The sequence below is a fragment of the Herpailurus yagouaroundi genome, unplaced genomic scaffold, assembly GCF_014898765.1.
Source record: "Herpailurus yagouaroundi ecotype Mexico unplaced genomic scaffold, PumYag 184, whole genome shotgun sequence".
Classification (NCBI taxonomy): domain Eukaryota; kingdom Metazoa; phylum Chordata; class Mammalia; order Carnivora; family Felidae; genus Herpailurus; species Herpailurus yagouaroundi.
In genome coordinates this window covers 15,439,159-15,462,132 of record NW_024412415.1, presented here as the reverse complement: position 1 = coordinate 15,462,132, position 22,974 = coordinate 15,439,159, and the positions used below count along the sequence as shown (strand labels likewise).

General features: G+C 41.0%; 1 protein-coding gene across 3 annotated transcripts in view; it reads right to left on the bottom strand.

Moving 5' to 3' along the window:
- The window catches only part of GALK2 (galactokinase 2), a 148,855-nt gene that overhangs the window by 44,998 nt on the left and 80,883 nt on the right, over positions 1-22,974 (bottom strand). For all 3 annotated transcript variants that reach the window (XM_040492654.1, XM_040492655.1, XM_040492653.1), the window contains exons 6-8: positions 12,639-12,737; positions 11,020-11,172; positions 1,229-1,439 (exon numbers count right to left, since the gene is read on the bottom strand). In XM_040492654.1, the coding sequence (XP_040348588.1) occupies positions 1,229-1,439; positions 11,020-11,172; positions 12,639-12,737 (463 nt within the window). The remainder of the gene's footprint in view (positions 1-1,228; positions 1,440-11,019; positions 11,173-12,638; positions 12,738-22,974) is intronic.

Here is a 22,974-nt window from a genome sequence, read left to right as displayed (position 1 = left end):
GGGGGTGGGAGGGAGGAGAGGGTGGGTGATGGGTATTGAGGAGGGCATCTTTTGGGATGAGCACTGGGTGTTGTATGGAAACCAATTTGACAATAAATTTCATATATAAAAAAAAAAAGGAAATTATCTTTTGTGTTTTCCAAGGTTTTCTGGGAAATTAACTTATTCTTTAAATGCTGAGATAGAGAGAGGTTGGAAAGACAGGCAGATATAGAGAAAAAGGAACATAGATACAGAGAAAGAGAACAAGCTGTGGATTGAGAAGGATCCAGAAGAGATAAGAATTATATTGAACTTTTTAGATAGGAACCGCATTTCAGAAAAGAGGAAAGCTCTAGTTAGAAAAGGGCAGTGATGTTTAGGATTAAAGGTCCAGAGGCAAGACCAAGATGCAATTAGTAAGTGGAATGGTCCAGCAAGACAACACTATACGAGTGGATGTGTATGGGCTCGAAAGGGAGACAGGACAGAACACAGGCCAAATTGAGGAGAAATTTAACATCCATGTTAAGCAGCTTAGGTACTGAACTGAACTGAAATGGGGCTCTGAGGCTGATCTTTACAAGCTCCCAACCCAACTCTACCTCCAGAAATGGTTGGATCTTAGCTAGATGTCCCTGCTCCACTTGCACCACTGGTATTGACTTTCCACAGATAGATAACCTTTGCTTCTAGGAAGAGAAGCCACCCCAGTGCACCTCCAACCTTTACCTGGCCTTCATCTCAGGGATCTGATATTATCAGCGTGAAAACAAGATCTCTTGAAAGCAGCAGGCAAACAGAAAAAACTTTCACACTAAAGTGGGCAACAAATTTCAACCTAAGCAGGGAAGACTTTCTGGTGTCCCAGGGCGTATCTCAGCAGTTATAAGCACTGTTCTAACCTAGACCTTTTTATGTAAATAATATAATAACCAAGAAAATGGACAGAAGAAAAAAAGAAAAGCTTACTGAAATAGGAACTTCTCAAGGGCAGGAACCTTGTTTTATTCACCTTTGCCTCACCGGAATACCTGGCATATAGCAGATCAGGAGACATTTGTTGACGAATGAATGAATGGATTCAATGGAGCCAAGCATCTAGATAGTTAAGTTTGACAAAACATACACATTCTCCAAGTACCCTCAGGCATGCTTCTAAATCAGTCAAATCCATGGGAAAATTGTAATCTTTCCAGCTGTGAGTATGGGAACAATCCATGTTCTTAACTTTCTTCAGCAGACTCACCGTCTTGAGTGTTTGGACTCAGAACTTGGGTTCGAAGCTCCTGCAGGCTAATTACCAAACACCTGCAGACCTCCTCAGGGCTATAGGGTTCAGGGTGAAGGGCATCTTCCACGATCCCGAGCATTTCTTCCAGACTGACCCCTAGTTTGGCCTGCACCTCCTCTAGCCGCAGTATTTTATCCCATTGCAAGCCTTTGTACTTTGCCAGGAGCTGTAAGTTCAAACCAAGATAGTGGTTATCTTTCATTTCAGAAATTGATAGGTGCTATTTTAATTAGCCAAATTCAACTTTAAGCTGTTGGGTTTTGGTTTTTGTTTTTTTTTTTCCTATTCAACCTATCCACAATTCCCATCATTGCTTGAAAATGCACACTGGATTCATATGTTTGGAATTAAACATGCTTGTGTGACACTCGCAGGCTAGTTAAATATTTTTCCTTAAAATTCCTAATATCCCACTGATTTGTTTTTGTTTTTTGTTGTTGTTGGTTTTTTTGTTTTGTTTTGTTTTGTTTTTTTTGGTTTTTTTTTTTTTTTTGCCTGCTACCACTTTCCCTCAGGGCTATTTCTTGGAATGATTTTTTTCTTTTATCCCTATTCAGTTCATCCCTAATACACCACTCTCTATACAGTCTACAGAAAGCTACTCAATTCTCATGTGACCTGGGTCCTGAGGTGGACACTGTATGCCCGATTTCATTAGAGCACTTCCTGTTTACCACATGCCTCTTTGAAAATGGCTAATGAATTTAAGTATCTGGGCATTTGGAGTAAAGTCCCAGATTTTAAATGAAAACCTCATTGGTGACCTTATGAAAAACCACTTCATTAGATCGCTGGTAGAACTAGCTCTGTATGCTTCTCCACCCTCAAGGGAAGAGTGTGGCTTCCAACTGCACCCTGAGGCATCCCTTAGTCTGATGGAGAGGGTTAGGTACAAACCAAATCTTTGTAACCAGGTCCACTTATGGGAACCTCAATCCAGAATGTGTTTCATTCTCCCCAGACCACTCGCAGCCCTTCAGAGCAGGAGACAATCAAAAGAGTGAAGATATCTCTCATCCTAAGGTCTATAAAATTCATTCCTTTAGTGTGAGGCAGGTGCAGACAATACAAACAGCAAAAAGAAGCAAGTAAAAGAAGGGGAAACTAGTCTTCAGGAAAATGTGCATCTGATTTACTCTTCTATTATGCTGATGATTTGATTTGCTTTCTTTTAGACAGGAAGCAGGGTTTACCAAAAGACCATTGAACTTTGGTTAGGGCCACTCACTTCTGAAGAATGTTAATAACAGAAGTTCTTATATTCATTAGTCCTCTTTTTAAAACTCTGGCTAATACATTTGAAAGGAGTTAATGATTTTAAGGCAGAACTGGGAAAAGAGAAAAAGAATTCTACTTTTCTGTTCAATTATTTCACAGAACATGGTACCATTTCCAAAGCAAGGACTAAAGCTAAGACCTTTCCTTCTGACTTTGTTTGCTTAGAACATTTAGTTAGCATTTGAGCAGTGCTAGATTTGATACCTCCATGGATTTGCTCTTTTATTTAATTCATTCATCCATGGTCTATATTCCAATGTATTGCCAAATTTGTTTGAGAAAACTTACAAAGACATACATAGAACAATATATTTATATTATACAGAAAAAGAACTTAAGTTGATAATCTCCTAGAATGATACTTTCTTGAAACACAGATCCAAACCCAGCCAAAATAAGCAATGAAGCAAACAGAAGTAATTATACCTGTATATGATTTAAAATGTGCTTTTTATTTCTTTTAATCTTCAACAGCCTTATGAGATGGGTGTTATTACTCTGTTTAAGAGGTGAGACTAAGTGACTTGTCCAAAGTCATCTAACTAGTAAGAAACAGAGCTAGAAATTAAACCCTGATCCTCTAACTCTTTCTTGATTTCTCAAGGCCACATTCTCAGTGAGTCACGGCCAACATCTACACGGTGTTGCTTACACTAGTTCAAATTGCCATTCAAGCCCTATGAATGCATTTCTAAGCACAAACTAAGATTTATGCTAGAAATGAACATTCCAGTGATTTAAAAACACTTTGATAGATGTGTTCCATCAAAAAAAAAAAAAAAAAAGGAAGGAAAAGGAAACATAAAAAAAGATGGCCCCCGAGTGATGACTGTGGGCTCTTCCTAAGGACCTTTTAGTAAACAACAGTCTTCAAGTTTCCATCCCTGGGCTCACTTGGACAAGTCACATTGCCTCAGGCACTTGAACCAAGGAAACTGGGCCAGGGATGTGTGAGGAGAAAGTCTGGGAGGGATGCCTGCTGCTGCCTACAAGGTTGTTTTTTTAAGGCAGCCTCCATGTGTGCTTTTCTTCCACAGACATAGGCACTAGCATACAAAAGTTAGCATTCACTCCAGCAATATCCCAGTTTGCTGTTGGGTCCACATGGCCAATTTGATATGTATTTCAATTAACAACAGCAGCATGGCCATGAGCCACCAAACAGCGTGCTGCGTCGTAGGAGTAAAATAGGAAAGCTGCTTAAGCCCTTTGGAATCTGGCTCAGGAAACAGAAAGATGTGACTTGCAGATGAAGGAAGGGGATGGGTAAGATCACTGTTGCTCAAAGACAGAACTTCATGAAGGAATTTGCCACTTGAGGCCCTGGTGATTGGCCTACTTCACAGTTGTGAGTCAGGGCTATGAGTCAGGGCTATGGGTCATTTCGTCACAAGTTCCTCACTTGTAGCAGGGTGGGGAAATAGGAGAAAGCAGTTCTTTGTCAACATCTAGCACTTTCTTTGCACCGCTGCAAGTACTAAGTCTTTGTATCAGATACCACTTGTGGGAGGCTCCTGAGCTTGTTCCATGCTTGGTGGGCAAGAAAGCAGGCAACAAGTGTTTTGTCGACAGTCATGGAAAGAAGCAGATAAAGGGTGCTAGGATCCTGTCTCAGGTTGGTGTCTCTCAGAAGCAGGCCCTAAGGCAAGTATTTAGAAGAAAGGATGATTGCAAGATGCTGGTAGAGGAGTAGAAAGTGAGACAGGAACAGAAGCCAGTGCAAGGTGTACTGATACAGACAGGTGAGGCCGGGCCCAGCAGGCCCTCTGGAGCCTGTATGTAAAAACCTCAGATGTGCCCTGCCTGTGGGCAAGAAAGCTGGGATATTTACCCACTAACTCTCATCCATCATCCGGTGAGGGCTACTTGCAAGCTACTTCCCTAGCACTTCCAGGTTGTGTCAGGTGCATACTCAGAGCTCTGCTACAGACAGAAAAAGCCCTCAGTCCTGGAGAGTTGCTGGAGCTTGCTGTCAGAGAGTGTGCTGGGAGAGTGGTAAGATATGGACCCTATTTCAGGAGCCTGACTGTCAGAATCCACCTCTCCTTGACTTTCCCATTGCATTCAGCAGTACTAACAAATCAGTGGGAAAGGTACCAAGTCTCCTCTTCACCTGGTCAGCAAAAGGCTAGAATTTCTAATCCCTTCCCTTAGTTACCTCTAAAAACACTCCATTCAACAAGCTATCTTCCATACAACAAAAGCAGCTATGTTGTTTTGTTTCAGGTTACATAAATCACACATGCTTTTTTTTTTTTTTTTTCAACGTTTATTTATTTTTGGGACAGAGAGAGACAGAGCATGAACGGGGGAGGGGCAGAGAGAGAGGGAGACACAGAATCGGAAACAGGCTCCAGGCTCTGAGCCATCAGCCCAGAGCCTGACGCGGGGCTCGAACTCACGGACCTCGAGATCGTGACCTGGCTGAAGTCGGACGCTTAACTGACTGCGCCACCCAGGCGCCCCGACACATGCTTATTTTTAAAATTTCAAAGAACACAAACAGTTCAAAGTAAAAAAAAAAAAAAAAAAAAAAAAAAAGCAAAGTACAATAAATCGTCTGTAGTTATCCCAACGAGACAACTACCAACCACCATTTTCATAATCATCCTATCATATATTTCTACAAATGTTATGGATACCTGCACACATATAGCTCTACATAAGTGGGATCATACACAGATGTTTTATTGTGAATCCTTTTCATTTTTTGCGTATCTCTCCCTTACCCGCTTCCAACTACACAGAGCTGTTCTCCAGTATTCCGTGGCAGGTGGTGACTTCCGTGTGCACATTGCACTCATAACCACCACCAACACAGAACCACAATGACCCTGTGCAGTGTTAGTGATCCGCACTGCCTGCACTCCATAGCAGGTTTCAGGCCACAGGAGAAAGCCGAAGAAACCCGCACAACTGTGCAGACGTATCTACCACAGTTCTCACCACACCCTCAACACATCCTGCCTTTTTTTTTTTTTTAGAAAAAAGGCATCCCCAAACATCATGCTCTGGATCCCACTCACACCTAATTCATAAGGGGCACAATGGAAAGAGCTGGGATGAGGACAGACCTGGACTCCTGTGCTTACTTAAAACAGGTCACAAGCTACCTTGGCCCAAAACTCCCAGTATGTAACATGGCTCACTTGATGTCTACTTCACAAGCTACCATGAAGATTAAGTAAGATAACACTAAAAACACCTAGCACCTTGGAGGGCACTATGGTTTTCCTTCCCTCCCCATGTTCCCCTGACTCTCTAGTAGTTCTCACCTACCTGACACCTTCTCCCATGCCTTCAAACATACACAGATGTTTCCTGTCTTAAAATCATTATTCCTAAAGCTACCACTCTTCATTTCTCCCACTCTTCCCATACCAAACTCCAGTTAAGGAATATGGCCTCCCAAAGGTTTTTCTTACCTCCCAAGCCACTCCCAAAGTCCCTGGAGTTTTCTCAGTCCCTTTAAAAAGTCCTAATAAGTCAAATTTCCTGTTTCGTTGGCTTCTATAGCACTGAGTTTTCCTGGTTTCTCACCTCTCTGGTCCCTGCCTCATTTCCTTCCATGACTCATTTTTCCCCTTTCATTATCTCATTGAAGTCACCTTGCAAGTTTAACCCCCGACCTTCTGATCTTTTCTTGCCACACTCTTTCCTTCAGCAAACTGAACTTAGCTCTTGGTTTCAACTGTTATCTCCAAACAAGTAGATCTGAAGGTTCTCCCCCTAGCCAAAAGTTATATTCCATGCTCAAATTTCTAACCACTTACAAGAAAATTCCATGGGAAATTTCACCGCCTCTCACTTTCCAGCCACCTTCCATCCAACCTTCCCTAGACCCACCCACCAGTGGCAGAGCTAGGCTTTCCACCCATCATTTCGGCTTAAAACTGCAGTCCTTATCAACTCAACACGTTTCCTTTATTCACGCTTGCCTGTGTACAAGGAGCATTTGCTGAGTGCCCACTACTCCCCAGGCCCTAGGCAGACAACAGTGTTTATTCACAGGCACACACGGTGCCTGACCACAGGGAGGTCTCAGTCTACCAGAGAAGAGAGGTGTTAAACAAGAATTACACAGTGAAGCACTTCATCTAATTGCCATAAACTGCAATAATGGACAAATGCAGGATGTGGAAAGAAGGCATTTAACACATAAAAGGACATTTGACATAACAGGAGTGGGGAGGGTAGCCAGGGAAAATATCATGCCCAAAGAAAGACAGAAACCCAATCACAGAGAGCTTTATGCCCAACCTTTACCAGGTTCAGGCACAGCCTCTTTCATACCCCTCCCTTTTTATCCCAACCCCGCTTCTCTTCAACCTGCTGCCAGGTTCGTACTTCTAAAACCTTGCTAACAGCAATGGCTCCCCATGCTTCCACGACCAAGCCTGGTTGATCCTTAGCGTGGTACTGAAGTCCCTGCCACAACCTGGTTCCACTGAACACATTGCCCCTGTTCCCCAATATGAGCATCCTCTACCCTGCAGTGTGGTCCGACCATTCCGGGAATGCTCCACACTGGAGTCTTGGCAGAGTGTGTTCTACTGAATCAACAGTGCTGAGCGAGACCGGCCACGTTCTTGGGTATTTGGTTTTTCTCCACTGAAATTCAAGAAAACTGCCAGAGCCCTGAGATGATGCCCACCTCTCACATTCTATCACTAGACAGAGAATAAGTTCCATATTGACCATTAACTGGTAGGAGCTAAAACACCGGACGAGTGATGGCCCCTGACCAGACAGGCTCTGTAAAGAGTCACGTTGTAAAATTTCCTTCAAGTGCCAAAGGACCACATGAAACTCTCTCCTTCATTGCTTCACATGTTGCCACAAGGAGCTCGGGGTATGCAAAAGCAATGGAATAATTTCCCTTCCCTTTCTGACTTCCCATAATGCTTATTATCAGCATCACACATTTTATCCCCCAATATAATTAAGGGATGCTCTCTTTTATAGACATAAAACATTTCTGGAAAGGTTTAAGCCACTGAATGTGTATAAAGTCTGAAAAATTTTGTGCTCATGAAAGATTTCTGGCCACTTTGTTAATTTAAGAACATAAAAATGTGCTTCACTTAAAAGTATCCCTTACGCAAGTAGTAATTATAAATCTCTACTGAGTTTGCTTTGAAATGTTTTTAATTTTAGTTCAAATGGCTCTACCAGACTCTGACTTTCAGTGAATCTGCATCATTTAGTTTTTGGAAGCTACTAGAGGAGCTAGTAAGGAGAGGGGGAGGGAGAAAGAGAAAGAGAGACAGAAAGGAGACTTGAGGATAGAAGAAACTATCGATGTTAAAGCCAAACAAAGAAAAACCATCTTTGTTGGTTCAGTGTACTTCCCCGTGTTAAGCAGATACAAAAGGCACTCATTTTCCGAAGAGGAGCTTGGAGAGCTGGGAGCAGTGGGAAAATGAGTGTCATTCATTACAGTTTTGCTGCAGAGAGCTCTGTCTGATCAGTCTCATTTTTGAAGCTATTCTGATTAGTCATTAGTCATTCAGACACTTTTACCGTCTGAAAACAGAAAGTTTATCCAAATTAAGACAACTTTCTTTACCTTTTCACGTGGGAGGTTTCTTTCCTAATCTAATGAGACCATTTCCAAACAAATATTATATTCACCCACATGTGAATAAGAGAATGGAACCATATTAGAAGGAAAATGTGCTTAGTAAAATCTCAGCCTAGATTCCCAGGCAAAAGTGTATTCTTAACATCAAGATCATATTAGCAGTTTTATCTTTACTTCCCTTTTGTACAGAATCTCAGATTCTACTGATCTGCAGCAACATGATTCAGGAAACATTTTTCATCTTGATAAAGTCTTTCACTTGTCTTTCTTCCATATTTTAAAAGAGAGACAAATTCAGAGTATATACCAATTAGGAGGAGTAGGGGGCAAAAACCAAAATTCAGATGCCAGTTGCACTGACCAGAGTACCTCTAAGACGCATGTGGAGCTATCAACTCAGAAGATATCCTCAAGAACAAGAGGTTTTGCAGTGGAGTAAGGTTTTTCAGCCACTACTGCTTCCAAGAGAGATGGCTTTTTTTCTAGTTAACTCTCAGACATTTCCCCATTCTGACAACTTCCACTAGAGACTCAGCCCCACACCTGCGCTCCTCTCTCCCCTTGCATCTTGGGAAGGGAGGAGTCACAACAGGAACCCATTTCACATCTCATACTCGTTGTAGCTGTAGATCTCGTAGAGGACACCTCATTTCATGATGAAACTTTGAAAACAAAGTTGTGTGTGCATGAAGTCTCCTCAGGAAGACTACACTTACTCATCAATCTCAAAGTCAGCAAGAATAAACCCTCAAATAAATAAGATACGAATTTCTTCCACCTCCTGAAAGAGGAAGCTTGTTGTCCTAAAGGAAAAAAAAAAACTTCACTGTCATTGACGCTTTGATATTGAAAAGTTTATTGCACTACTTCTCATATATGCACGGATCAGATACTGTGAAGTTTGATATTAAAGCATTGCTTTTACACAAATTTTAGAAATTATCTGAATGAGTAAATTCCAAATTTAAAACATTTAAACCATGATTTTTAAAAAAATATAATGCCAAAATGTTCCAGAAAAAAAGCACCTTTTATTTTTCTGGCTCATCGTATCTCAACTCCCCCTAACTTCACAACTTCAGGTGGTGGGAGGAGGGTGAAGTGGCAAGTCAGTCACAGGAATAACTGTACCTTACACAGTAGCTGTAAGGTACTTTCTCCACAGTAGCTCGTCCAATATGCACTGGTAAAATATTGTGAAATTGAGCAAAATACATATGACAGGGCAGGTAACACAGGGAGTTATTCATTTATTCGGCAAATGTTTATCCTGTGCCTATTTTGGCCTAAGCACAATGCCAGGCATTAGAGAGATACAAGAGTTAGCAAGATGGATGCAGTCCTGGCTCCCGATAAAATTGTATCAAAAGGAGGAGACAGGGGCGCCTGGGTGGCTCAGTCGGTTAGGCGTCCGGCTTCGGCTCAGGTCATGATCTCGCATTCTGTGAGTTTGAGCCCCGCGTCGGGCTCTGTGCTGACAGCTCAGAGCCTGGAGCCTGCTTCATATTCTGTGTCTCCCTCTCTCTGACCCTCCCCTGTTCATGCTCTGTCTCTCTCTGTCTCATAAATAAATAAACATTAAAAAAAAAAAAAAGGGAGACAGACATTAAACAATGGTGATAAATTCCATAACTGAGAAGTGTACATACAATGAAATTTGAAGGGAGACTTAACCTTAGTCTGGGAGTAAGAAAGTCAAGGAAAGCTTCCCTGGGGGACATTTAGGCTGAGACTTCAAAGAAGGCAAGGGGAAGAGCATTCTGGGCATGTGCAAAGTCCCTGGGGTGGGAAGGAGCGTTATAACCGGAGTGTAATGGGAGTGGGGGATGCTAAGACAGGAAGAGGATGAAGTGCACAGGCATCAGATCTTGCAAGGCTCTCCAGGACTTTTTACTTTATTCCAATGAAATAAAAAAAATTGAAAGTGTTAAGCAGGGGAATTATCTGATCAGACTTAAATTTCTAAGCCCTCATTCTAACTAGGAGAAAGCACAGTGCACCTCCTAAGCCAGAACCCACTCCCCAGCTCCAGGCCTTAATTCTCTCCACATTTCTGGTCATACCATGTACCTTTCTGGATCCTCCATAACATTTCATTTCTGCGTCATTTTTGGAGCACCTGCTTACATACCATACCTGATCACATACTAACCATTTCCTTTAATTTTAACTCTAATTTCACATCCCTCTAATTTTAACTCTCCACTCTACTCTCTCTATTCTTATGTCTTATATCTCTCTGTGTATCTTCATGCTCCTAGGCATACAACAGGTATTCAATAAATACTTCCTAAGTAGATTTAAGGCTTGACTGGCAAGATTCTTCTAAACTATGGAACAGAGAACTCCCAAAACTCCCTGCTGGTTTGTGTTTCCTTTGCAGACATGTAAAAGTCTTTTGGGCACAGGAGCATTACAGCGAGTCCGTTTTTTTAGAGTGACCAGTGATGGCCTGCTGCTACAAAAATGGTGCATCTGACAGCAGCAGGTGTTGGGGTTACCATCACATTTGTTGAGGAAACAAGATCATTTATGGTCACTTCCCATCAGTCACCTCCAACTACCTTTCTCCACCCATACCTAACCCACGGACTGTGCTTCACAGATATAAATTCTCCTCTTCTCCCCATGCCACCCTAGAAGACTCAACTGTGAAGTTCACATAGCTTCCAAATGCCTAGAGGTTGCAGGGCACACCTATAGGTTTATTTATCTCCTGAGTTTGGAATCAGATTGCTCTCTACCCAAAGATTATCATTTAAAATATTGCTGCACTAAAAATATTGCCCTAAACTTTACGGAAAGAGACAAAGTAGCAGGGAAAAAGGAGAAAAAGGACAAGGGAAAGCCTACTCCAGGTTTCACTAGTGTGCCAAATTCATACCTTTGCAGCCAGCCGACACTCCATCACTCTGATATTGAAGTGTGAAGTCGCTGCCTTATTCATTTCCACACAACTGTTGGCAATCACAAACACTGCTCCACTTGGGAGTTTCACATCAGTTGCCCTCAGAGGACTAAATTCTATCAACTTGGCCTATTGGAAGAAAAATGACAGGTGAGATATAATGTATTAGAATTCAGAAAATGTTAAATAATTTATGTATTTATTTACCTTAGCAAACATTTTTCCTAAAAATGCACTCATTCGATTCAAATATTATTTATTGACTTCCAGGCACTGTATGAGGCACTGGAGATACAACAGTGAACAAGACAGACATTGTCCCTGCCTTCATAAGAGCTCACAATCTAGCAGGAAAGACAATCAAGTAGACGAATACATTTCTAGGTTGTGTTACAGTGGTAGCAAAGTGCAGGGAGCTTTATAGACACATAGTTGAAGCATCTGATCACCTAGTGTAGGCTCCTTTGAAAAAAGGGAAATCTAAACTGAGTCTTAAAGGATGAGAAAAACTAGGGCAGACAGAGGATTTCTTGACCCAAATGGGATATCAAAGAGAGGGAAGAGCATATGCAAGTTCAGAGGCAAAAAACATGAGGTGTTAATAGAGCTTTGTGTATTGAAATTTGGCTGGAGCTCAAAGTTGGAGGGTTGAAGATTGGTGACAGGGTAGGCTGGAGAGGTAAAGCAAGGGCCAGGTCATGAAGTGTTTTGTAAGCTCAAAGACACTGGACTTTGTTCAGACTCTATAGCTAACTTACATTAACATCAGGACTCTTACCACCATCTATGCTTGTCAGGTCTCATCCCAAACACCCAGAGTGTGTTCTCAACATTAAACCACATTTTCTCATGCTTCATGTCTTTGGCTTAGAGAAATCAATAATAAATATTCTTAATAAGAAGAAATCCAGGTATTCTTGGAAAATAGCCAAGCCTGTAGGAATCTGCTGAAAAACTAAGAAAAGGTTTTAAAGAAATGTCTGCTTCTACTTTGGAAATGGGTTTATGGGCAACAACCAAAACCTCTACTCTGCCTAAGGGAGTTGATAGCCAAGGGGAAGTAGTATGCAGCTAAGGAATTCATCTCTGGCTTACCATCAACATTCTTTTCCCCGCCACTGAAGCCCCAAAAATGTTGACAGAGAAAAATGATACCAAAGTGTAAATTATAAAAAGAGGGGTTGTGAATATATGTGGTAAGAGAAGTTAACATTTGGGTTTAAAACCAACAAGAGATTATGAAAATGCCATGAGATGAAGTGATTTGGGACGAGAGCAGGAAAGGAGGTCTCAACAACCAAGGAGTTGAGAAATCTCATTTAACAATGAAAAGAAATAGAAGGGGGAAAAAGTAGACACAAGAGAAAAACAGACTTGAAGTATGGTTCTGGAAGCCTAAGAAAGAGGTGATCAACATGAAACATAATAGGTGAACTGATAGCAGCCTTGAATTACAAAGCAATTGAGAAATACCATTTACAATAGAACCTGATAGAATTGGTGGCCCAGAACCAAGGATGTGGAAGATCTCAGGGCCTTCCTCTCCATTGGAACTTTGCCTAGTTGATATTTCCAAATAGCTTAATGTCACCTACAGTTCCTTCTTCTGCAAGAAATGATATGGACTGGTCCATCCCTCCTCCTTCAGTGCCAATATAACGCTCGCTCTTGGCACAGATTTCCGCAAGTTCCACCTGGAAAAGTAAGAATTGATTTGTACTGTGAGTATAGCCATAATCTATTTCTCATTCATTTCTTACTCCAGACATGACAGATAGGTTTGAATTCCAGTGCTAACTCTGATAAATTGATAAAAGCTGCCTGAAACATTGTGTTAACAAGGACTCTAAGACTACCATTGAGCTCAATAGGAAAACATACCAAGATCAATTAACATTTGCAGTGGGATCGAATTAGAAATAGACTGTGCAGGGGCGCCTGGGTGGCGCAGTCGGTTAAGCGTCCGACTTCAGCCAGGTCACGATCTCGCGGTCCGTGGGTTCGAGCCCCGCGTCAGGCTCTGGGCTGATGGCTCAGAGCCTGGAGCCTGTTTCCAATTCTGTGTCTCCCTCTCTCTCTGCCCCTCCCCCGTTCATGCTCTGTCTCTCTCTGTCCCAAAAATAAATAAACGTTGAAAAAAAAAAAAAAGAAATAGACTGTGCATGCCATGTATTTGCTATCCATAAGAGATTCCACAAAGGCACCTGGGTGGCTCAGTCAGTTGAGCGTCTGACTCTTGATTTCAGCTCAGGTCATGATTTCACAGTTTGTGAGTTCAAGCCCTGCATTGAACTGCTCTCGGCACAGAGCCTGCTTGGGATTTTCATTCTCTCTCTCTCTCTCTCTCTGCCCCTCCCCCCAGCGTGCGTGCACATACTGTCTCTCTCAAAATAAATAAATAAACTTTAAAAACACCCAGTATCTCTTATAAAAAAAAAACAAATAGGGAAAGCAGTTTCTTCCATGTTTCTATTTGCTTCATCCCTCTCTAGACTAGTATCACCAAAAATCTCATATGGATACTCATTCATTTCTCCCTTCGTCTTCTTTTGTCTCCCCCACAGTGGACAGATCTAGTCTCCTCACAGCCAAAGTGGTGGCATCCAACTTTATCTTCCAGTCCAAAAGAAATTCTGTCTCTGTGGCATTTCCATTAAATGTAAAAATCAGAACTAGCATCGTCTAACCAGACACATCTTCCTCCAATCATGATGAAGAGGCCCAATACACAAACACAGTTCTAACCAAAATTGAATATGTCAAAATATGTGTTTAAGAATGTTCAATGGCTTCCTATTGAAATAATGAAATAAGTTCATTATTTCCTTAATGAAATAAGTTCAAGCTCCTCAATCTGGCATTTCAAAGCCTTCTAAAATGTGCAACCAATTTGCATATGAAATCATATGGTCTACCACTCTTTTCCAATTAGATTTGTCTCCATGACCATCTCACACATTTGTGCAAACTGGTATTACTTCCTGTCTTCTCTTATATAAATCCTATTTCCAGTCAATACCCAGCTTGCCGATTACCTAATATGGTCAAGTCACTGGGCTGACCACTTAAATCTTCCTCCATCATAGTCTTCCTCAAATATTATTCCCACTATGGCATCCCCTTTCTCTGAGCTCCCCACTGTGACCCTTAGCCAGTGTGAAAAGTCACCTCCCCAATAACAGCCATATTTACCTGCTAAGTACCTGGCATTATCTCTTTGGTGAACAGTACCTCCTTTAAGCCTCCACACAGTCCTCTGCTTATCCTCCTTATAGATGAGGAAAATGGGACTTGGAGACATAGCAGAAAATGAAACAGCCATTTGAACCTCATCTGCCTGACTTCATAGCCTGTGTTCTTTTCACACTGGACTTCATTACCCTTCTCCTGGCCCCACCCCCCTGGAGATAATTTAACCTATTTTTCACTACCTCAAAGGGATGTGAATGACAAATGAGATCACTAAATTTAAGTATTCTTGCTCTTAAGAAGAAAGAAACTGAAGCATGGAGAAATATATGCTTATTGATTGTTTTCTAAAATATTTGCTGTGTGGCAACAATAGGATACTTTTACTTTAAGTAGGATGTTAATTTTTCCAGGCTATCTATCTGGACAGAATTCAGAGGGACCCCAGACATCCCCAGCAGCTCTGTGTCAAGGAGAGTCCACCTGCAGGGATGTGGACATCCCTACACCTTGCTGAATTCTGACAGATGGATCCCATGACTGGACAGATGATGCCCAAGAGTTCTAAAGGTGAGTAAACAAAAGAAAATGAAGATAAGGAAGCTGAAAGATGAAAGAAAAAATGATTCACCTTATAGTCCCCTCAGAACACATGAGGAAATCAGTAGTAAATACGGAGGAAAGAAGCCAGTACCAGACATTTCTCAATCTTGATTAAAGCCCCAACGCTCCTGCCAACTAGCTGTTGTGACTTTAGATTTCACAACTTTTTCAAGTTTTCATTTTTTCATATGCTATTAATAATAACAATAATATTTTTAGCAGTTAACATTTATTGAGCACTTGCTATATGCCAGGCATGGTTCTAATTACTTTGTGTGAATTAATTATTTACTTCTTATAATGACCCTATAAGATAGATAGTATATACCCATTCTACAGTTGAGGAAACTGTGTACATTTATTAGCTGAGACTATGCTAGTAATTACAAAAGGTGAAATTCAAACTCAAATTGTCTAACTCCAAAGCCTGTACTCTTAATCACTATGCTATATAACCTCCCATCCATAATATGGAGAAAAATACCCACCTCTCTAAAGAACTATACAATTGTTAATTTTGTTATTTGTACAGGACAAATAAGGAATCATTTGATTTACACAAGTAGCTCAATCCCAAGTCAAAAGTAAAGACAGGTATAATTATTATGGAACACAGAACTATTTTTTTAAAGTGTTTAGGAAAGATGGAGTGCCTTGGTGGCTCAGTCAGTTAAGCTTCCAACTTCAACTCAGGTCATGATCTCATGGTTCGTGAGTTCGAGCCCTGCATCAGTCTCTCTGGTATCAGCACAGAGCCTGCTTGGGATTCTCTACCCTCCTCTTTCTCTGTCCCCTCCTCTGCTCATTCTCTCTCTCTCTCTCTCTCTCTCTCTCTCTCTCAAAAATAAATAAATAAAGTTTTTTTAAAAAAATGTTTGGGAAAAGAGAGAACATAAAAGTTTCTGGATGTGCCTAGAATGAATTCAGCAATAGGGAGTAATGTGGCCTGAGGCAAACAGGAGAGTGTGTGCTCCATTTGAAGCAATTCAGTCTAGTGGTAGCAGGAGAAGGGGTAGAGTGAAGGGCCCTGCCTGCCTGCCTGCCAAACAAAACATGCCTGTAGTGGAAACTCCAACTGCAGGCCTACAGGCAGCTTTTCCAGTGGCTCTAGTCCTTCACCCCCATACAAAAAGCAAAAAGGTCAAATCCAAAATGGTTATGACATGTGAAGAAACAAGAAACAAAAGTTACTTTTAAATCTCAAATCCTGATTAAGGAAAAAAATTGCATGCTTCTGTAGGTCCATAGCCTCAGCCAGAGATGGCATGACCCAAACTCAGAAACCCATTAATGGAGGGACCTTAACAGCAGGGGGTTTAATGGGAGCAGAGAATGCCTGTGACTCTGGGTGATGTGAGGGGTTCATGTGAGCCAGCCATGCCTTTTCTGTCCTTGGGGACCCGGGAAGCAGAACTATAAAAAAGTCCTCCAAGAGTTATGATCCTTGCAGAGAATTAAATCAACAATCCATTCGATTTGAAATACATAAAATATCAATATATTTCATGAGAATAAGAAGGATCTGTCAAAAACTCATTAACAAAAGTGTATGGAAAGAAACCCATCAGAATTTCAAAGAACGATCATATGGAATTTGAGGACCCAATTCTATTTAGCAAAGGATAAAGTCATCTTTTTCATGGATGTCTAAGGGATTCTGAGGCTCCCCCACTTCTTCTATCTCCCCACACCACACACATACACACACACACACACACACACACACACGCACGTGCACGCACGCATGCACACCCTGAGAACCCTTAGACAAGAATAGTAAAGCACTAAGTGAAAAGGGACTCATTCCTCTCCCTAACAATGTGTTCTCTTCTGCTCTTACACCTGAGTACTTCAGGAACCCCAGGTACCTCCAAACTAGTCACTTGTGGCATTTAGCTCTATCCCTTCCTGCAAAATACTAATGTCTGAGAATCTTTAGGGATGACAATTTGACTGCATGAGGAAGTTTTCCAAAGTTTGTAGCCAATAAATTCATTTCTATTTTGACTCCTGCTCTATGGACAGTTAAAAGAAACCTGGCATTACCCAGAGACCTTCTTTTAAAGCTACTGCAGATAGTTAATGAAGTTAATTTATTCCTTTTTGTGTTCTTCTCTTGAAGCAGCCTGGGAAAGAATCAAAAGTCACATGGGTTCCCAAATTAAACAGTTTACCCATCTGTGGGCCAGTGGGGCACTGGTGAGAGGAGAAATAACAGGGTTAGATTTAATATTCACTGAGATGAGCTAAAGATTCATGAATGCATTGCCTAGCTAAATCTGGATACTTGTAAAAACAATGTTAATACAAAAAGACTCAAGATATTAATGCAGTAAACTCTACCTTCATTTAACAGTTTTACTAATGATATTGTTAAAAGTAAAATAATCACATAGACAGGAAGTGTTAATCTCTTTGAGTCAGTTAGCTGTGACTATGAGAAGCCTCTCTATTCAGAACACAAGACCCTAACCAAGACAGCATCATCCAGCTATTGTTGGCCACCCCAAGTGCAAGTCAAGAGAAAGGAAAGAGGGATACCTGGGTGGCTCAGTCAGTTAAGCATCGGACTCTTGGTTTCGGCTCAGGTCATGATCTCACAGTTCATGAGTTCGAGCCCCACATCAGGCTCTACACTGATAGTGCAGAGCCTGCTTGGGATTCTCACTCTTTCCTTCTCTCTCTGCCCCTCCCCTGCTCTTGTTGTTCTCTCTCTCTCTCTCTCTCTCTCTCTCTCTCTCTCTATCTCAAAATGGATAAACTTAAAAGAGAGAGAGAGAAAGGAAGGAAATAAACAGCCCCATTCATTCACTCAACAATCCCTTAAACAGTATCCCACAGATAAGTGGGAAGGCCAGTGTCTTCCCTCTAGGACCTCACAATATTGATATTGCCTTCAGGTGAACAAGTCCTTCAAAAGAAAGTGTAAGAGTAGTTTACTTCTGTTTGACCCTATAGGTCATCTGTCCACCCACCTCCACCCTGCTATCTGCTCCAGGAGGCTGCCCAGAATAAACTATAACAAGATACTCTTATGCACTCTGCTTCCCATTGGGTTCTTCCAACAGAGAGCTCTGGCAAGAAATGGGAAATTGAAAGTGTGGAGGAAGAATAGTGAGGTTGGATCCCTCCCTGCCAAGGTCACTTTCAGGCTCAAGGGCAGTAACAACTCTCCACTAGTCCTAGGTTTCCCCTACACCTATACCTTTGTAAATTGTCCTTAATTATGGACTGTGCCATCTGTTTTCTATTATGACCCTGACTGATATATCTAGATAAGATGGAAATATTAATGGCCCCACTGACTTTTCTTTACATCAAATATGTTCCCTATTTTTCTGCCTGCAATACTTCTCCATCTTAACTTTCAAAATGCCTGGCTTCTTAGCTGGGGCTATTTTCAAAATGTTCCCCAAACTGGCAAACCTATTAGGCAGAGCTGAGCCAAGTAGGAGAAACTCTTCATGAAATAGCACCAAGGTAAGCCTAAAAGACTGATGTAGCCTTGGTTCGTTTTGTAATGTGGCTGATGACCAAGCTCTAAGTTGGACACTTTGTAGTGTTCTTAAATTAAAAAAAAAAAAAAAGGAAAGAAAAGAAAAAATAGTCTTGTTTTAATTAAAAAAAAAAAAAAAGGAGGCTATTATTATTTCTTCTTCACATCTCTAACTCAAAGGTTTGTAACTCAAGGAGATTAGTCACTTTTGCATTTTTTTACTTCAAGAAAAGTTGCCTGAGGACAATGAGGGCCAGTTCCCAAAATGCGCACAGCAGATGCATCTGATCCTGGTAGTTCGGAGTAAAGAAGTTCCAGTAAATAATGCAGCGAAGAAAAAAGAAGGAGGTCAAATATTTAAAAGCTCTGATACTACAAAGAAACAACAGTGAGGAGGGTTCTCAAAAGTAAATCTGAAAAACCTGCTAAAATCTGTAGAATCAGTCAAAGAATATGCACCAAGCACTCACAAGTGTGTATCACACACAAAAAAGAAAAAAAGAGCCAAAGTAGACTCCTCCATCTGTGTACATTGGAGAGAACATAACCTATCGAACCTGGAGAAGGCTAGTAGTTGGAGTGCATGGCTCTAAAAATATCTGAGGTGCTTAGTGAGGGCAAAAGTAGTCTTTAAGTCAACTCCCTCCCTGCCATCTACATTATGGAGGGACCCAGATTCAGAAAGGAGACTTTCAACAGACAGGAACCCAGTATTTTATGTAAAACAGTTTGGGATCCCAGGTCCATGGGAATCCTGATAAAATGCCTATGCTAGGTTTCTTCTGGACCTCAACCATTGCTGCCTGTGCTGGATGAGGGAAAACACTCTGAGGTGCACGGTAACATGCAACCTTTGCTATTTCTCCAAATGATGATCCTAGATAAGCATATGTGTGTGGTAAGACTATTAAAATACTAACACGAATCTAAAAGATAATAATGAGATGCAAAGGGAGGAATTAGAGAGCTGTGCTACTATGGGGGCCTGAGACACAAGATTGGTGTCACTCGGGGACTGATTAGATGCACAGACTCAGGCCCTACTACTCCAGACCTGCTGAATCAGCATATGTAGTTTAACAAGAATCCCCTCCATCCCACATTAAATTTGAAAGCACTCCTCTAAATTACTTCCTACACTGAGGCTTTCTGAATAAAGTTAGCTGACAGGGAAGAATGAGAAGAAGAAAGGGAAGGAAGCCAACAAATCAAATGTCTTTTAAGGCGAGACACTATGCAGGGTATTTTACAAGTGTCATGTTATTTAGTCTCCAAAACTACCTTGAAATGTCGGAATTATAATTGCTGTTTTATAGAGAAAGAAACTGAGACTCAAAAAAGGTCAATAAGCTAACCTAAGATTCAGAGCCTGAGCACTCCGGTTCAAAGTCTATGAGACTACCTTGTTCCCCTACCTCAGGCAACAGAGGTTCTGCCTGGATGCTGGGCCCTGGTAAGCAGATGGAGCAAAATTTATGCATACCTGGACTGAACATTCCTTCTGTTGGAATGAACAATGAAGTGGGCCATGAGCCCTAGGATGCAGACATTTCTGAGTCATCATAATTTCACTCCATTTTATCCTCAAGAAAAAAAAAATCCATCTTGCTGGATGGTCTGGGTCTTGAGGGGTTTAGGTACTTTCCCATTATCCATCTCCAAATACAATCCCAAGTACCTCCCTCCCAAACAGCCTCAACCTACAGTGATCTCAGTATAAGGCTGACACCTTGGCATGATTTCTGCAGCCTAATAATAATAGCAGCTAACACATTGAGACAGACACTGCTCCAAGCACTTTTCATGTACTATCAAATTTCAAATCCATGAGGGGGGTTTTTATTACTAAATCCATTTTATAATGAGGAAACTGAAACATAGAGAAGTTAAGCAAATTGCCCAAGATTATTCAGCTAGTAAGTGGCAGAGTCAGGATTTGAACTCAGAGTTTTGGCTCCACACTTTTGACCACAATACTATTCTTTATCCCCAGGGGGAGCAGAATTTCAGAGATGGACCAGAACCCAAAATTCAGGAGCCCCCAAAAGCCCTCCCTGCATATTTTATCACTCACTAGCACAATTAATTCAATCCCTTTGTTTAATTCTAAAAAAGAAAGAAAGAAAGAAAGAAAGAAAGAAAGAAAGAAAGAGCAGCAAACACATACCAAGTAACTATTACTGGGCTGGGCTGGCGGGGGCATGGATGGGGGTGGGGAGAACTGCCAAAAAAAAAAAAAAAAGTTGTGGCAAGACAGCAGAAGGCAGAAACCCAGCCAGTCTGATGGAATCAGACAAGAATATGACCCAAGTCACTGCTACTAAATACCAAAAGGGCCTCCACTGCCTGTGGTAAAGGTTGGTGTCGCTCACTTGGCTGACGGACCATTTATTTTGGCTCTGACCTTTGAAAGATGTTAAATAATGATGGTAATAATGGATGGGCAGTAGGCCTGCAATCTCTGTGGTTTGGCAAGTGTTTCCTGGAACTGCACGTCCCTTCCCGTGGTCAAAGGGACGCTCCCATTCCCACCCCAGGGGAAGGTTCTTCATAGAGTTTTGAGCAGCACAGTCCTGTCCCACCCTCAAGGTCCAAACTGCAGGAATTCTGACTGTAAACCAATCTGGACTCTCGGGAGGAAGGTAAAGAAGAGGCTGGGGCATTAAGTATGATTTACTACCCAGCATAATCATAATTGTTAAAATTAACACTTGTTAGCTTTCTTAGTATGACTCCAATGGTACAGAAATTGACCCAAACCAAAGACAAAAAAAATTAGTGCCATGGACCATAATCAAAATCAACCAAATCCATAACTCAGTGTACACATTTGCCTTGGAGAAAGGATCCTATGTGTACAATATTCAATTCACAAAGACTATGACATGGAGTATGAAGAATCTTTAGCATCAGGAAATGGTAGAGAGTGTTAAAAGAGTTTTTACAAGGGAAGTAAATTGATTTTACTGAGTTGTGCTCAAATGTTATGCCAAAAGGATCTACCAAGGTCAGAATAAGAAGCAGTCATGTAGTCATATGAATATCACTGTTGCATTTGAGATTGATGGAGAGGTCATTTTCATTATATTTTGTGTGCTATAAAGAATCCACATAAGAAACACTTTTTGGAATTTAATACCCCCAGGGAAAACATAACCTCTTTTGAAGAACTGATATGATTTCTCTGTTCTGGTCACAAGACCTGTATAACTTCCTATGTTTCCTTGTTTACTTTGGCTTCCAGGAATCTCAGTAAATATTATTGAACAAAACACAATTACACATCAAGTAACAGTTTTGACAATTACATTAAGTAATGAGCAGTCATTAACAGGTATATTTTCACTCTTCTTTCCTTTGCCCTAGTTTTCTATTCCTAATTTAATACCCTTATTGAATAAAGATTCTTGGTCATATAATTCTTAAGATTTTTTTCAAAATGAAGTAAATAGGCACTTGGAACAAATAAAAGAAAAACTTGAGACATAACAGGCATCAGGTGGAATAGTCATGTCACGAGGGGCAATGAAAACAATAGTATATTCTAAGAAGGGAAAGTAAAAATAGCAATGAGGTCCAGTAACCACATTCTTGAAGGAATAGTTAAAAGAATAGTAGATATGTCACCCAAAGAAAGAGTAAGAGAAACCAGGAGAACTTCCTTCAAACTTTGAAAGACTCTAATAGCAAAAGGAGAAATAGACCTATGAGTACAGAGAACAAACTGATAGTTGCCAGAGGGAAGGGAGTGGGGGATGGGAAAATGGGTGAAGGGGAGTGAGAGATACAGTTATGGAATAAATATGTCATGGAGACGAAAGGTACATGATAGGGAATACAGTTAACAGTGTTCTTAGAGTCTTGTACAATGACAAATGGTAGCTACGCTTGTGAGCACAGCATAATGTATAGAGTTGTTAATCACTATGTTGTACACCTGAAACTAATATGACATTGTATATCAACTATACGTCAATAAAAAAGGAAGGGAAAAAAGAAGACACTTGTCTTCTCCCGGGCCATTAAAAAGAAGGAGGGGCACCTGGGTGGCTCAGTCGGTTGAGCATTCGATTCTTGATTTCAGCTCAGATCATGATCTCACGATTCATGGGTTCAAGCCCTACAAAAAATACTATAAATATTGTGTTCAACAAGATGCAGATAAAAACAGAAGCCCCGGGGACTCTGCTGTGACTCAAGGAACTCCTGCTTGCTTCACAAAACATTGCCAAGGGAAGATCACCAGTCCAAGGACAGCGTGATCCAAAGGGCAGAAAAACTGACTAAAAAAAAACTTGTCCATTGTGGGAATGCAAGCTGGTGCAGCCACTCTGGAAAACAGTATGGAGTTGCCTTCAAAAACTAAAAATAGAACTACCCTACAACCCAGCGATTGCACTACTAGGTATTTATCCAAGGGATTCAGGTGTGCTATTTCGAAGGGACACATGCACCCCCATGTTTATAGCAGCACTATCAACAATAGCCAAAGTATGGAAACAGCCCAAATGCCCATCGATGGATGAATGGATAAAGAAGACGTGGTATATATATGTGTATACATACACACACACACACACACACACACACATATATATATATATATATATATATATATATATATATATATATATATATAAAAT